General features: G+C 44.1%; 1 protein-coding gene across 4 annotated transcripts in view; it reads right to left on the bottom strand.

Moving 5' to 3' along the window:
• The window catches only part of RGL1 (ral guanine nucleotide dissociation stimulator like 1), a 158,664-nt gene that overhangs the window by 14,040 nt on the left and 128,496 nt on the right, over nt 1-16,128 (bottom strand). For 3 of the 4 annotated variants that reach the window (XM_044916384.1, XM_044916386.1, XM_021682581.2), the window contains 5 exons: nt 12,292-12,381; nt 9,483-9,569; nt 8,126-8,158; nt 6,022-6,143; nt 3,397-3,486 (listed from right to left, as the gene is read on the bottom strand). In XM_044916384.1, the coding sequence (XP_044772319.1) occupies nt 3,397-3,486; nt 6,022-6,143; nt 8,126-8,158; nt 9,483-9,569; nt 12,292-12,381 (422 nt within the window). The remainder of the gene's footprint in view (nt 1-3,396; nt 3,487-6,021; nt 6,144-8,125; nt 8,159-9,482; nt 9,570-12,291; nt 12,382-16,128) is intronic. The other variant, XM_044916387.1, reaches the window with a different exon arrangement.

Below are 16,128 nucleotides of genomic sequence, written 5' to 3'. Positions count from 1 at the left end.
GGGCATAAAACAGAGGAACAGTAAATAAACAGATACCAGACATCTCAAAAGCAACAACAGAAATCAGAAGACATGGAATAATGTCTTCAAAGTGCTGAGTGTAAAGAACGGTCCTCCTTGAATTCTATACCCAGCTAAAAGAACTCTGAGAGTGAGCGCAAAATAAAGACATTCTCAGACAGAGATGGAGAGGGTTTACATTAACAGACGACGGGCAGAGGAGTAAAAGGAGGGAAGGGTAAGATGCAAGAAGGAAAGGCATATAAAGAAACTAGCAAATGCAGCCAACCCGAAACAAGCACTGACTGTATAAAATAACAAGTAGCAACAATGAGCTTGATTTTTCATTAAATATTTCAGGCATTATCCCTCAAGTTCCAAGACCTGAAGCATATCTTTGTTCTGCCTCATCTCCACCCCCCGCACCCCCACCTCTTGCCCGTTTTCCATGTCGTCTCCTTTCTGGGACCTCCAGGCACTAATGGGGATAGAGGAAAAGAGTTAAACTCTGATCACAATTCACAGGAGAAAAAATAATGCCACTGTTGTACTGTTCCATGAATTCTGAGGAGTAGTCCTTTGAAGGCTGTGGACTCGTGGTCCTCAGCCCATCATCTGAGAGTCTAGCTTAGAATGAAATTGTTCAAAGACTAAAAAAGGTTTTTCCATTTGTACAACTCTATGAGGTCAGTTCTGCTTTATAAAGGTTAATTCTAGCTCAATACTAGGCATCTCTGACCTTCAGACCAAACATGCCTTTCCCGAAGGCCCCCAAATTCTTTCCAATTCTTTGGAAAATGGGTCATTAAATGTGGGGAGAGCAAAAAGTACATTTGCCACATTTTTATTATTATTATTTTTTTAAAGATTTTATTTATTTATATGACAGAGAGAGACACAGTGAGAAAGGGAACACAATCAGGGGGAGTGGGAGAAGGAGAAGCAGGCTTCCCGCTGAGCAGGGAGCCCGATGTGGGGCTCTATCCCAGGACCCTGGGATCATGACCTGAGCCGAAGGCAGACGCTTAACGACTGAGCCACCCAGGCACCCCCATTTGCCACATTTTTAAAAATGCTAAGACGATAAAATATTTTGGAAATCGACAGGTATACAAACACCCTTATATGTACAAGAAATACGATGGGTGATATTGTGGCCTGTTTTATTCATGATAAACGTTCAAACTCAACTGCAGATACCAAAGGTTAAATTCAAGCATCTCGGCAAGATTTCACCAAGGAGAGACATGTACTCAATTTCGACCACACTTTATGCAGGCCACTGAGCCCTGATGATCCCGCTTCTCCTGGATTTCATGGGACTGTCCCTGCAGAGTTTGTGCATGAGCCAGAGTTGGTGCAGAGAGAGCACCCAGCACAATACAGATGGATGGCTGGGTTGAAGAGGGGTAGTGGGAAGCAGTTATTTAAAAATTCATCTGCAGTGGCTACTGCCTAAGAACAGGGAAGAAAAAGCAAGAGGGCAAAGTAGAAGCACTTAGGATTGTATCTACCTGTGCAGACCTCTGACTGCCATAGGAGGTCCAGAAATTTCCAATTATTTCTGATGCAGATGACCATCAAGATGCCTGGCATTCCTTGACTCACCTCGCAGGGAGACTGATTCCCTGTGTAGGTGTCGATCTCACCAGCTGACAAGGCTTGGTCAGGCCCTTGGGTTATCTCAAAAGAGAGTTCATTCTCCTCCATAATTGCCATGATGAAAAGATAGCAAGATACTATGGAAAATTCTATAGAGGTCAATCTACAAGCTCATAAATCTAGTGTGCAGGAGGGCCAAATTAGGCATCTGAACAGAGAGAGGTGTGGCAAGAGATCAAGATTACCTTTAAAATGCTTTCTACAAAATCACATGTCCCAACCTCATCTTCAAATGTCACCTGATATCAGGTGGAAGCCTGAGCAGTTTCTGTTAGTGGGAATATGGCAGTATCTAAGTCTCTCTCCCTTGTCTTCCTTCCCTCCCTCCTCTTCTCCCTCCTCCACTTTTTACCTACTGCTCCATCGTTCCTTCCTCTCTCCCTTCAAAAAGTATTTTTCCCCACAGGCAATATGGCAAAAAAGTTACAACCTGGGTCTACAGCCAAGTCTTGGGTTTGAATCCAGATCTTCCAATAACTAAATATTTTTATTTTTATTTAATATTTTTATTATCCACACTATTTCCCCTGTCTGTGCCTTACTCTCCTGGTTTATAAAGTCAGTATAACAGTAGGAACTACCACTTAGGTTATTTTGTGGATTGGATGAGAAATACATGTATTGTTCTTAAAATGGTGTTGGCACGTAGCTCAATGTATTCATTCAATAAATATTTATTAATTATCTACTATGTGCCAGGCACCATTCTAGGTCCTGGGGATATAGCAATGAGCAAAAACCAGAGACACATGCCTGCCTTCATGGAGTTTGCATTCCAGATAATAAACAGACACACACAACAGATAGTATGTCACATGGAGGTAAAGGCAACGGAGAAACGCAAAGCAGGTACAGGTGAGAGAGGATGCTATGGGCAGGTAAAGCGGATACGTTATAGTAGCAAGTAAGGTGGTTGGGGGAAGGCTCACTGAGAAGGTGACATTTCAGCAAACATCTGAAGGGAGTGAGGATTGAGTCCTCTGGCCACCTGGGGACAGTGTTCTAAGCAGAAGAAATGGCACGCCGAGCATGTTCAGCAAGGTCTGGGTGGCTGGAATGCAGAGTAGAGCGAGCCAGGAAAGATAAGGACAGACAGGTATGGGATGGGCAGGCAGGCCTGGGATGACACTGCAGTTCCTGAAGAGTCCTCAATTGAGGGCCACGGTAAGGACTCCTGATTTTACTCAAAGCGAGGCAGGTATTATGAAGTTAGCTGTGGAGTGTCTCTTGCACGCCTGGCACCGAGCAGGGCATATAGCCACGAGTATCATGGACGAGGTTCCTGCTCTCTGGTGGCGAATGTTCCACCACGGGAAAGAGCCAGTGTGACTGAGAGGGATGGGGGCAGGCAGCAGCATCAGAGAGGGTGCTCTCTCAGGAGGTGACACCGTTGCCCACACCTGAAGGAGCCAGCCACAGAGAAAGAGCATGTCAGGCCAAAGAAATACCCTGTGCAAAGGCCCTGAGGCAGGAACGAGCCTGGTGTGGTTGGTGGATGGCTACCAGGTGGGCGTGGCTGGATCCTGGTGAACAAGGGGCAAGGCTGGTTGGGAGGAAGGTGGTCAAGAAGGTTGGGGAAGATCATGAAAGTCCTCCTAAAGTAGGATAAGGAATCAGCGTGCTATATTAAAAAAAAACCATCGGAGGTCTTTAAGCAGGAGGTATAATCTGGTGTACGTTTTAAGAGACTACCAGGCTATTTGGTGGAGAAGGGATCAAGGAGGCAACACTCACAGGCTGAGCCTCTTCACCATGCTCTTCCGAGGCTTGGGCGACGTGGCGCCGGCATCAGCAGCTGCTTCGATCTCACAGGACAGGGCGTAGCTGGGGAAGAGGAGGGAGGTGGTGAGGCGAGAGCTGGAGAACTGAAGAACGGGTTGAAATTCACATGACCTGCCGATTTTGTTTTAGAGGAAGTCTCTGATGGTTCAAAGTAAAGATGCATGTACCATGTTGTTCCATCACCAGTATCAGACGGGATGGACTTACTGACCAGATTTTACAAATTTACATGTGTGCCTCCCACTCTAATCCCCGTCCTGGCCTACGGACTGGGGCCCTTCAGTGCTTTGCGCCTCAAAGAGGGACTTGTGCGCTTTGGCAACATCAAAGGCCGACCCCACTCTGTTTCCTGATCATTCTCACCCCACTACTGAGCCAGGGGGAGAATTATTTCTTGTCTGCTACTTCCCCCCACTACTGTGTGTTGTGTGCGCACACGTGCTTAACTCTTTATCTAAGAGAAATGAAAGAGACTTTTGCAAACTATCTAATCTCTAGTAAATAGACACAGGCAGTTATATTATTGGTAAAGATATTTGAATATGATTTTTAATTGTCAAAACACCCTAAATTTAAAGGCTCCAAATTCAGACATCTATATGCCAGGCAGACAGAACTTCCATAAGCACAAGAGGGATTTATATCTGACTTGAAATGTCTTTTATGAAAGCTTGTAGCTCTAACTTGTAGATGTATTTGGCTCTGGATAGGTGCAGAAGGGCGAGTGTGGTAAACAGTAGCTAGGTAATTTGTTAATTACGTGTACTTTTTTTTAAACCTAAAGATGGTATCCAGATATTTGCTCATGTGTGGGCATTCATTGATAAAGGAATTTTTCAAATATTAACTTAAGCTCTAGAGGTTGTTGTAAATAGGAAGGAAAAAATGGGATATATTTAGCAAGATTCCTCTAATCATTAAAAAGTCAATTAATACAATTGACAAAAAGTTAATTATTACAGCTGATATTGTGAGCTTAGACTTTCTGATCCAGATCACCAGCCATGGTATGTATGTTCCATATGTGAGAAGGATGGACACATAGAGAGAAACTAACTCATACATACTGATCATCAGACCAGAAATGTAAGGTGAGGCAGTAACTGCTTTATTTTCTACATGGCAAAGAAAAAAATCTTCACCAACAAAGGAGTACTGAATCACAGGTTTGTTTGAATGTAACAGGACCAATCTACTCTGGGATAAAAAAAGGACCTCAGAAATCATCTATCTTCCACATGAGGGTACCAAGGCTTACAGAGGTTATACAATTTGCCCAACATCATACAACAACCTTGAGAGCTTAAGTTGTAGGGTCAAGAAGATCAGAATTTAAAACCAAACTCTATCACTGACTAGAGTCAGTTATTCTCTGAATCTCAATTTCCTCATTGGCAAAATACTTATTTTGCTGTCGATTTTGCTCTCCCTGATGATAAACTTTCAAGGAAATCCCCTGGTCTATGGCAGGGGTTAGCAAATATTTTCTGTAAAGTACCAGATGGCAAATATTTCAGGCTTTGCAGGCTATATGGTCTCTCTTCCAACTACTTAACTGCCTTTAAAGCATGAAAGCAACCATAAATAAGATGTAAATCAATGGGCTGTATTCCAATAAAACTTTATTTATGGATACTAAAACTTGAATGTCAAATAACTATTCCATGTTATAATCTCCCTTTCTTTTTTTTCCCCAACCATTTAAAAATATCAAAATATGTGGTGGGCCGAATAGGGCCTGCAGACTCTAATCTGCTGGACTACAGGGTAAAGACTACACTCCTGCTGGGTGGACATTCAAGGCACTGGAGTTAATGTGCTTTTCCATGCTTGTCAACCATGATTTTGAAACCTGTCCCTTGTGTCCCAGCCACAACAGAGTTCTCACTGTTCTTCCAAATGCCAACCATGTCATGCCACTAAGCCTTTGCTCATGTTCTTCCCTCTGTCTGGAATGTTCTCTTCCAGTTCTCCTGGTGAAATCTTAGTTCTCCTTCACAGCCTAGTCCAAACGTTCACACCTTTCTGATGATCTTCCCTACTTCCCCCCATCCTTGACCAAATTGCTCCTGCCCATAGATCCTTCAGCACTTTAGCTACCCGCCAGATTTCAGTTCTTCATGAATCTGTCTCTCCTTCCCAACTGAAAGCTCCCTGGAAAGCTGGTCCCAATGAACAAAAATGACAAACACGGTGACGATGGAGGCAGCAGTGGTGGTGATGATGAGGGCAATGATGATCGGCACTCGAACGGTGCTTTTCCAAATACAATTTCATTTAATCCTCACAAACACTTTATGGAAAAGCATCCTGAAGATCAGGAAGAATCAGTGACTTGTTCAAGGTTACAAAGATTAAAAAAAAAAAAAAATGGTAGAGCAAGAATCTGAAAGCACGTGTTCTGATGCCATCCATCCACCTCTCCTGCTATACCATTATCCTTTGAAAACTGAGGTTCTAGAATCTACTAGCTGCTCACTAAATAGTTGCTGAAAAAATGGCCCAATGAGGAAATGGAGGTAGTATTCATTTCACCAACACTGAAGCTCCACCCTGATGGACAATATGAGCACCCACCTCTCCTCCTCTGTTAGGAGCTGCTGCCTCTGGAACCACTGGATGAACTTTGGGTCTGGTGTCATACAATAGCTGTTGCAGGCAGATTGCAAGAGCTTTATTTGGGCAATCACTTCAAATTCCTACAGCAGACAGAACACCAAAAAGAAAGTAAATAATAAGGCCGACCCAATATATCTCTTCAACATGAAGACACACCACATTAGGATATACAATGGAGAAAACCATCTAGGACAACTCTGAAGTCCTGCCTTTCTTAGAAATAAAAGAACTGAATAACTCTTAAAAGTTCCAACTCTGAATCCCTGTCTTTGTATGCTTACTTGTCAACCCCCACCCCCCCTTGAAAAAGGAAATTGATATAACTAAAACAGGCTAGCAGAGCAACCCAAACTAGTTATTACCTAAAGCCATAGTGGCTCCCTTTTTCTCTTTTAGGTTTTCATTCTAGGGATAGAAAACTTATTTTTTAAAGTTGTGTGCTTTTAAAGTATATTTTCAATTTCCATTTCTATTTCCTAAAAGAGAGAGAAAAAATTTCCTTTAAGTCAGGAGGCTCGTAAGTTCCCCATTGCCATCTTCTTCAACCCTCACCCCTCAGTAAATAAGTTTTGGTAGGGTTGAATATCTAAACAGTCCAGGGCCTCATAAACTTGAATGTTTGGATTTCCCGAATCCTTGGGTTTTTACTACTCCAGTAAATCCTTTAACTAAATCTTTTAAAGCTCACAAGAGAAGCAAGTATATAATTATGTCCAAAATTATTTATACTTCTTTAGATGTTTCAATAAAGATTTTTTTTTAAGTCAGCGAAGGGTATAAGCCTTAGCTTTAGGTTTTATACTCAAATTTTCCAGAAGTTTAACATGCTAGTCTTAAAAGGAAAGAGAGAGGCATCCAGGGTGATTCTGAAGTTAAAGGACAAAGACGGGTAACTCTGGAGCCCAGTAAGTAAATTTGTTTTATTGTTACAGGACATGAAAGAAGAAACTCAACAATGGGCAGGTTCTGTGGGTATCAACTTCCCATCCAATAACCTCAGCTCTTGGTCTCAATAACCTCAAGGAATATTTATCATCATGCTAAAGAAGAAAGTATACTCTACCAGGGACAGAAGATTTACATTTGTCTATTTGTCTATGTTAACATGAGCTCAGCCTGGTTGGCTCCTGAAGGTTTGGTTTAACCCAATTTCATTTCCTCCTGGAAGTTTCTCTGACCCCACAAGTTGGGGACTGATGCCCTTCCTACATCTTCCTATGATATCCACGACTTCCACTCACAAGACCTTATCAGTTGTATTAGAACTGCCGACTTATTTGTCTACCTTCCTCCTGGACTGTGAAGTTTATGAGGGCAGGGAGTGCTGGGTTTTCTCTGCAGCAACCCCCAAACCTATCAGAGTGCTTGGCCCATGTGAGGTACGCCATCAATTTTGGGGGAGTAAAAGAATGAAAGAACGAAGGACTGAGTAAGCTTCCTTAGTCATGAGTGTTATGAGGTGAAGGCATTCCTTTGTTCACTCATTTTCCTTTGCATCATTTAAGTATCTATTTAAACACACCATTTTTACACTAAAACCATAGCAAATTTTCAAAGCCCTGTTTTCTCTTTTTTTTTAGTGCTATGCAAAGCCATCCACTATTCTCTCCACAGAAAAATTCACCCCTTCCCATGCTGACAGGAAAGGAAGAGAATTATCGACATGTCACGGTTTCCTTTCTTCACCATCTTTATTAACTCTTCCATATGTCATTTACTCTTTCGAAACCCCTTCTCTTTCATAGGATGAACCTGGTTGCCCAGGCTGATTATAAAGAAGAGATGAGGAAGGGTGAGGAAAGAAACGTGGGCTTTGCAGCAGCAGGACTGGGTCTGGGGGCCGGTTTCTGCACCTGGGAATTGAGGAAGATAAAACCTACTTCACAGCACTCTGGGGGAGTAATACACAGGATTGTACAAGGTACAATTGTATATGATAAGTGCTTGATAAATGCAAATTCTTTTTTTTTGCCTCTACAAAAAAAAGGCTTAAGTCCCTGCTTCTCTTTTTTCATACCCAAATGAAGTAAAATGGAGCACTGCAGCCAAGACCTCTACTTACCCTTCTCCTTTTCTCAAAGTTTATCAGTCCACCCTGAAAGAAATTCAATTAAAAAAAATAGTGACAAACCAAGCTACTTTGAAATAGAGCCCTATGTTGTTCTATGAATCATTAAAATAGATCACAGGGATGATAAAGTCACAATGATCAATGACACTACAATTATGGCTACTATGTAGGAAGAGAAGCACCATTGGCTTCAAGAAAAACACTCTGAATTCTAATAGGACAGGATAGGCAGACAACCTTCTTATAAAATGTCCAAAACCAACTAAAATAGTAATGATAAGGAAGTTACAATTCAGAATCCAAATACACTTGTAGAGCCAATAAGGGCAAAAGCTTGAGTAAATAGTCCATTACACTTTATTTCTTGACCCAAAGCCACAAAAACAGATGGTCATTGACTCATACTGGAAACCAAATTGTCAATGGTTTATTAAAAGGGAAGTCACTTCTACATATAGCTTTGTGAAAAGTTAAATTTCAATTCTTCATCCCCCAGCTCCTGTTCTCAGTAGGCTGAATATAACTTCTAAATCATCAGTCACTCCCCCCAAAATTCCCCAGTGCTAATGAGTGTTTCCTGAGATAAGCTGAGGCAGAGGACAGAGCTCGGGAAATGCAAAATGAATGAGCATGCCCACAACATCATGACGAGCTTGGAGGTAGGTACACGCAGAACCACCACCAGGCCTGCTAACTCTGCTAGAGTAGAAGCAGACTCATCACATGTGGGAACCAGGGAGGGGACGGAAACTTAGATCTACAAGCAATCCTTAAATCTCACTTCAAATGTCAAATTTCTTCTCCACTTAATATGTTATTACAGCTACTAACAAGTAGCTTAACTTTCACTTCTCTTCCCCCTGAGAGAGAAAGAATGCACACACAAGAGAAGCACAAGAGCATCTCAGGGCAGGTAATTATATGAAAAAAGAAAAGAACAATTAAAAATCCACAAATTTGACCACCTCCCTACCCCACCAAGTAGAATATTAGGGCACATCAACCCCTCAGCCCTACCTGCCCAAATGCTACTCAAAATCAAGGTCTTTCTCGAACCCACTCCTTCTGTAAGGCCCTGACATCACCCCCCCCACCCCGCATATGGAACGGATGGTGACCTCCCCTCATCTCTCACTGCATTTCTGTCTGAATTCCTAGTATTTCCACAGTCACTGCCGGCCTCGATACATAGCTTCCACTGGCTTGTGAGTCACTTCTGGTGACTTACTCTGCTTTGTGTTCCTCACAGCACCTAACACAGTTCCGCATTCATAATGGGCCCTCAACAGACACTAATAAAGTGAAATTCTCTGTTGGGTATCCAAGTCACCACATTCACACAACGCACCTCGATATAGTCCTGAAGAGCAGTGTCGAGCATGGTGAGGTCAGTCAGGAAGGTGCCCAGGTAGGGCACAGTCCCCTGCATCACACCCTGAAGAGCAAGCACAGCAAAACGGTCTTTGTTGTTACTAAAAAGTGGAAGGGTTTCACGAGCCTCCTCCACGCTGGAGCGAATGCACCTATTGTTGGCTAAATTTGGCAAGTGACCGTTCATAGTTGAAGGCAGCAATCTTTGGCCAGGTAAGCCTTGACAGCATTCAGAGAAAATGAAGGACCATTGAAGACCATTAGTGTTAACTTCCATGAATGAAATTTTTAAGATTTTTAAAAAGGATGGGAATTATTATCACCTAATCTTTTTTTTTTAAAGATTTTATTTATTTATAAGACAGAGAGAGACACAGAGAGAGAGGGAACACAAGTAGGAGGAGTGGGAGAGGGAGAAGCAGGCTTCCCGCGGAGCAGGGAGCCCGATGCGGGGCTCCATCCCAGGACCCTGGGACCATGACCTGAGCCGAAGGCAGACGCTTAACGACTGAGCCACCCAGGCGCCCCTCTAACTTTCAAAGTTAGGAAAATAGGCCTCAAAGCCAGGAGATCATACAAGTATGTTCAAGAGTGTTCACAAAGGATTCATATTTTGCTTAGGCTGCTTCAAGGGATGGCTTTTCTCTTTCAGAGTGTGTGGATACTCCTGGGGGTTTGGAATGGCTTCACCATTGGTAAGGGAGGGCAACTGTACATTGAGGAAGAGTGTATACCACGAGAGCATGGGTGTCACTATGAAAACGGTCTCTTGGGGGGCACCTGGGTGGCTCAGTCAGTTAAGCGTCTGCCTTCTGCTCAGGTCATGATCCCAGGGTCCTGGGATCAAGTCCCGCATCAGGCTCCCTGCTCGGTGGGAAGCCTGCTTCTCCCTCTCCCCCTGCTTGTTCTCTCTCTCTCTCAAATAAATAAAAAATCCTTTTAAAAAATGGGCTAGATTTTGTGGCTCACTTCCAAAGGATAGAAGTGGGAAAGGGAAAAATGGTAACTTTAAAGTGGAAAATCTGGCAAAATACTACCTTAACTAAGTGATGAAGGTTAACATCACTAGTGACTCTTTGATGGGATGTGATGAGAATGGCACTTCATTTCTGTGATATCCTTCCCCCAAATCCATAATCTCAGCCTATTCATTAGAAAACAACAGACACATTCTGATTATGGGACATTCTAAAGATACCAGGACGGTATTCCAGAAGACTGTGAAGGTAGGGAGCAACAAGGAAGGCTGAGAAGCTCTCACAGAGCAGAGAGGCCTGCGGAGACAGGACAGCATCTTACAGCATGGTCCCCTGGCCTGGCTCCTGGAGCAGAAAGAGCGTCCTCATGCAAAAGTGGTGAAATCCCAATCAAGTCTGGATTTCAGTTCACAGTTCACACCAGCACTAGGGTGTTGGTGCCTCAAGCTTGACAGATGGGCCATGGCCAGAGAGAGTGTTGACAATGGGGGACACGGGCTGAGGGCTTCAGAGAAACTCCATGTACTATCTGGAACTTATCCGTAAACTCATAGTAAAAAGTTTATTTATTTTTTTTAAATTGTCCCTTGGAAATGAAGACAGAATCACTTCAACTGCAGGTATACACAGTATTAATCTCATGAAATTTCCTTTGAGATCATCTCAATTCTCCGTAAGGCCACTGAGGCACTAACTTCTGTGGATACCTTCTCACTTCCATTCAGGCACTTTGGATATTCTGGAAGAAAACACAGCCCCAGCCAGGGTAGGACCAGGTTGCTCCATGGGAGGCCAGCTGTCTCCTTGGCCAGAACTGACTGGAGAGGTTCACCCTGAGGACTCTCTCTCAGGCACAGTTTGTCCTTCCCTGTTATGTGCACAAGGTCTCAACCTGAACTAAAATAATCTTTTTTTAGCAGCTATTTTTAACTTATCTTTGAACAACTAAAAAAAAGTCTGAAATGCTGTGAAATGTTTCATAGGCTTTATGGTACAGAAGAGTCCTATCATTCAAACACAACATTTCTGATTTATGTCCAGCCTTCCAAAGAAGGAGAAAATCCTCCCAAAGCAGGGATGAGAAGATCTAGAGGTTGTCAGTCTCTTAATCTCCTCTCTCTCTGGTTTTCCCTCTTCCATGCTAAAAGGAGAGTTTTAAAAATAAAGCTTTAAGATAAAGCTAAAGATGGTAACTATCTTTCAGTCTTAAGGAAGGAGGTACGGTATTCCTGAGTATTGAAAAACTAGAAAAAGGTTTGGCTAGTCCTTGGGATTAGTATGGAAAGCTGGAAAATGGAGAGAGGGTTTGGAACAAATGAAAAGATCTGCCAGTACACAGACCAAGTCCTCCTAGGAGTCGACGCTCTTTCCTCGGCACCCATGTGCTAGGCCACCGGGTGTCCAAAGTTGACTACAGTAGGCATTCCTGTTGGGGAACCGAAGCCCAGGAGGTCTCAAGGCCAAGGTAGCAGCAGCTTCTAAGTGCTGCAGGAGTGGATAGAGGAAGACAGCAAGAGGGAGGAAGTCTACCTCCTGCAGACTTTTCTCCTTACCTCTAGAAGAAAAAATGTTCCAGGGAACACTACGCTTTGCAAGTGTAAGTGTTTATTTCCCACTGGGTCAAATGGGAGTGATAATATGTCTCCTACAGACCTCCCAGGGCTGTGGAGAATAAATAAAGGATGGAGAACATTCCTGGAAGCAAGGGCGCCCTGCAGATCGAAGGTGCTGGGGCCATGAAGGAGCCCCACCACCCACACAGGGCTGCTTTCTGACGGGTCCTCAGGGAAGACCGAGGGCTATACGTACCATATCCTTCTGGAGCTGAAGCCTCCTCTGGGTCCGCTTCTGGTTTTCTTTCACACTGCTGTCCAGGTTTGCAAACTTTGAGGTTCCTTCCTAAGAAACAGAAGCACACACAGAGGAGAGCGATGGAGAGTGGCAGCAGAAGGAAGAGAAGGGGCACGTAGCTTCTGGTCCGGAACCTCTGCACAACTGCCTGCATGTCGTGCAAAACCAAGAGGCCTCCAGCAGGCTCTGGGCTGAATTATGTCAATGTTCAGCCGGCTTGTCGCGAGCGGTCTATGTGCAATAAGGTCTGGTGGCCTCGGGTAATCCTGTTTTCCCCCCTGCTTTGTAAGAAGAACCCCTGATTTGGTGATCAAATCAATGGTCAATACCAGGCCTGAAGTCCCCAGAACCGAGGCAATTTTTTACATATCCTACATTTCACCGGGACTAATCACATGCCCCGGAAATGAAGATCTCTTCCTCAGTACATTTTGTGATTTCTTGCTCTTGGCCTGAAACACATGTGCCAGCATTCTGTGAAAGAAACGGGATTCTTTCTGTGGTTATTTCTTAGCGAAATGAAACTTTTGTACCGGAAGTTTTCTGAGGAAGCCCTGTATCGCGGAGCAGCACTAACCTATGAAAGCCAGACCTTCGCCAATTTTTTTCTCCCCCATTTTCCCTCCCCCTAACCCATCCTCCTGAGTTGCTTTTCTCAGGTCTGGAACTCTTACAAGTCAATCCTTCCTCCTGGGGCCTGGGGACGGATGGCTACCCTTCCTCGGCTCCCCTGTCTGTTGTCACAACAAACTCTTCCACGATGGTGACTAAACTCCAGTCTGCTGACTGAACACAGTGCTTTGGGGTTTTGTGGTTTCGGGGTCTTTTGAGTTCTCATTTTCCAGGAACTGTATGAATGGGAGGCAAATTTCACAATTCGGTCAGGGACAAGCGCTCCGGTAGCTTTTCCTTGGTCAGTCTTCCCGGGTTTATGTTACCATGGCCTGTGACCTTCCCCGACCACACAGAGCAGCGGCGTCTTCCGCAGACTTGGCCCTCCCGATGTCAGCGAGGCACCAAGATCGCCTAGCATTCACCAGCCCTCACCTGGGTCCAGAGCCCACAGTGACTCACGATCTATTTTAATTCTCCATCACAAATGATGATAAGGAGCAGTGTTGTTTAACCACCTCCTGCATACAGCTTTTCCTGGGCATGAATGAAAGCTGCCTAAAATGTTCCATTTCCCAAGCCAGGGGGTGGTGAGTCCTCCCAAATTCTTGAGAATTTGCTTGGAGTGAGCATTCACTTCTGTCTGACTTGAAGGCAAGTGTCCATCCTTTCCCTGTGTGGGTCCCTCTGGTCCCCTTCCAGCTTCTCAATCACTGGAAGAGGTATCATGCGTGGAAGTTATGGAAGGCAGACCTCAAATTCTTAAGAAGGATTTCTGACAAGTTAAAAGGCTCCCGAGAGCCACAGAAGAGCAGAGACGGAAAGGAAGAGCACTCGGGACAGCCTCCCTGCTGGCAGGGAGGGTGAAGACCTGAGGTGAGAGCTCGCAGGCTTGCGGATTTCATGACTTCATGATTTCAAGAGAGTTAGACTCCGCTCCTGGCTGGGTCATGGAAGAGATGGCTAGTGCCACTTCCTCCAGATGAGGTGTCAACCGAAAACCTACTATTTGCCACATCCAGCGGTATCCATTTTCCCTTCTTGGCCCTAAATCTTTTGCTCTGTTCCACCGATCCCTTGAAACCCCTTGGAACTTTTCACAGGTTTGCTGATGGCATCACTCTGGTTCCTTCCTTCTGACTCCTTTGCTGGCCACACTCATGCTCCTAGTGTCTCTTCCTTCTGCCAAAATCACCTTCTTGTTTTTTGCTATAATCGGGTCTTTGGAAACGTCATCCTTAATGATTGCCTATGTTTGGATGAATTCCAAATTGCTCCCTCTCCCTCCATCAACCACCTGCTCCCTTCCTATATCTTTCCCCCTCTGTCCTCCTCTTCTCTCTCTCTCTCCTCCCTCTCTCCCTCTAGTGAAAATTTCTCACCTGAGTCCCATCTTTTCTCTACCTCCATGAGTTCAGCTGCCTCATCCATCCTGTTCCCAGGCCTTGGGTGTATACAGGCACTGGATTCTTCTCAATCAGTGTTGGGTACTTTATTGCCCAGAAGTTAGTGGTAGCGATCTGAATGGGCCTTCAGAGTCCTAACAGTCCTGCTCCAACTGCGACTTGAGTATGTTTCGGAGCTTCACTACACATACGTTTTCGCCAGAGCCAAATTCCTGGGCCTTTCTCACAGTTTTTATGTAATTCCACCAGGGAGAGTTATCATCCAAGAGTCCCAAGAACCAAGACAATTTGGTGGCAGTCTGCTTTCCAACCGCTTTAAAATTTATGGACTCTACAATTCAACTGCTCAGAGTGATCTAAGTTCATCATCACAGGTTTAAGATAATCTTTGAGAAAAATAAAAACATTTTTTTTCCCCAACAATTAAAATGAAAACCTTAGATTTTTTTTTTTTTTTTATTTTTAGATTTTTGTTAATTATTATGTTGCCTCAGCCAGAATATCATAGAGGTGGAACATTACATCTACCTGGAAGTGGAGGAGAAGACCAGTCTTTAAGACTAAGATTACCCAACTGTAAATCAGTGTGAGTCAAGGAATGGCATATTAGAAACAGAGGCCTGCAGTTTTTCTCAGTGGTTCTTTTGAGAACATAACTACCTTGATTCCTTTTTTTGTTTTACAACCATGCTGAGAATTAACACTCAGATTTATATACTTCATATGAAGAATGATCAACAAAGGTGACTGGAAAGGGACCTACATATACATACGGCCTGCCCAAAACACATTACACCATCGTAATGATAATGCACAGACCACAGGAATTCATAGCCAAGTTTTTCATTTCTTTGGGATTGGAGCCATGTAGAAGAAATTTAACTTAGAGCACAAGGGCCAACTTCTACATTAAAGAAAGGTTTACGGGACCTTTAATGTCTAGATATGGCTTTGCTTCTAAGTTTTGGCCAGAACACCACCACCAGGCAATGGGCTGCACGGCACTGAATTTATCTACGTTGGAAGGATGACTCAGAGCTATTGGGATTTGAATGTGTGGCTCCAGTTAGTCTAACTTTGTATTCCTGACAGGGAGACCACTAAGCCATCTCCTTCCAGCCAGATGAGTTTCCATTTAAAGTCTGCAAATCCAGGGGGACATGAAGCAGGGAGTAACACGATCTCAGCAAGCACTGGATAGTGTGCAGCTAATCAGGTACGCCAAATCCAGACCCGGACATCAGCACAAACTGCCTTGCTCCTACCACTGACTCCAAGAAGGGCCAAGAGTGGGCAGCTTCTCAAAGTCACATGAGTCCAAAGGCCCACCAATTCATGCAATCGTACAGAGTTTCTGAACATTTGCTGCACCCCAGGCACTGTGTCAGGCATTAAGGATAGAACAATGACAAAAAGAACCCAGTTCCTGCCTGCAAGAGGCTTGCAGGCCAGCAGGGAGACAGGCTGGGTCCCCGGCAGAGCCCACGATGAGAAAGACATGCAGGAAGAGCAGGAATCAGGAGGACAACCGTCAGGAAGACCGTAACAGATGCCCTTACAGGAATGACTAATCTAACAGGTGTCAGGTGGATGCCCTTTCGTAGGGACCCCACCTCCACTGGACTTTCATCCCTCCTCCAAGTGTGTGCTCTGAGCTTATGTATGTAGCCCATACTTTACTCACTTTGATTTGTTATGCATACTTTGGCTTCGTGTGCACACAGCATGCCAAATACTAAAAACACATTTGCATAGGGCTTTCAAATATTTTACCTTA

Source organism: Neomonachus schauinslandi, chromosome 6, assembly GCF_002201575.2.
Source record: "Neomonachus schauinslandi chromosome 6, ASM220157v2, whole genome shotgun sequence".
NCBI classification, from domain to species: domain Eukaryota; kingdom Metazoa; phylum Chordata; class Mammalia; order Carnivora; family Phocidae; genus Neomonachus; species Neomonachus schauinslandi.
This window is presented reverse-complemented; position numbering and strand designations above follow the sequence as displayed.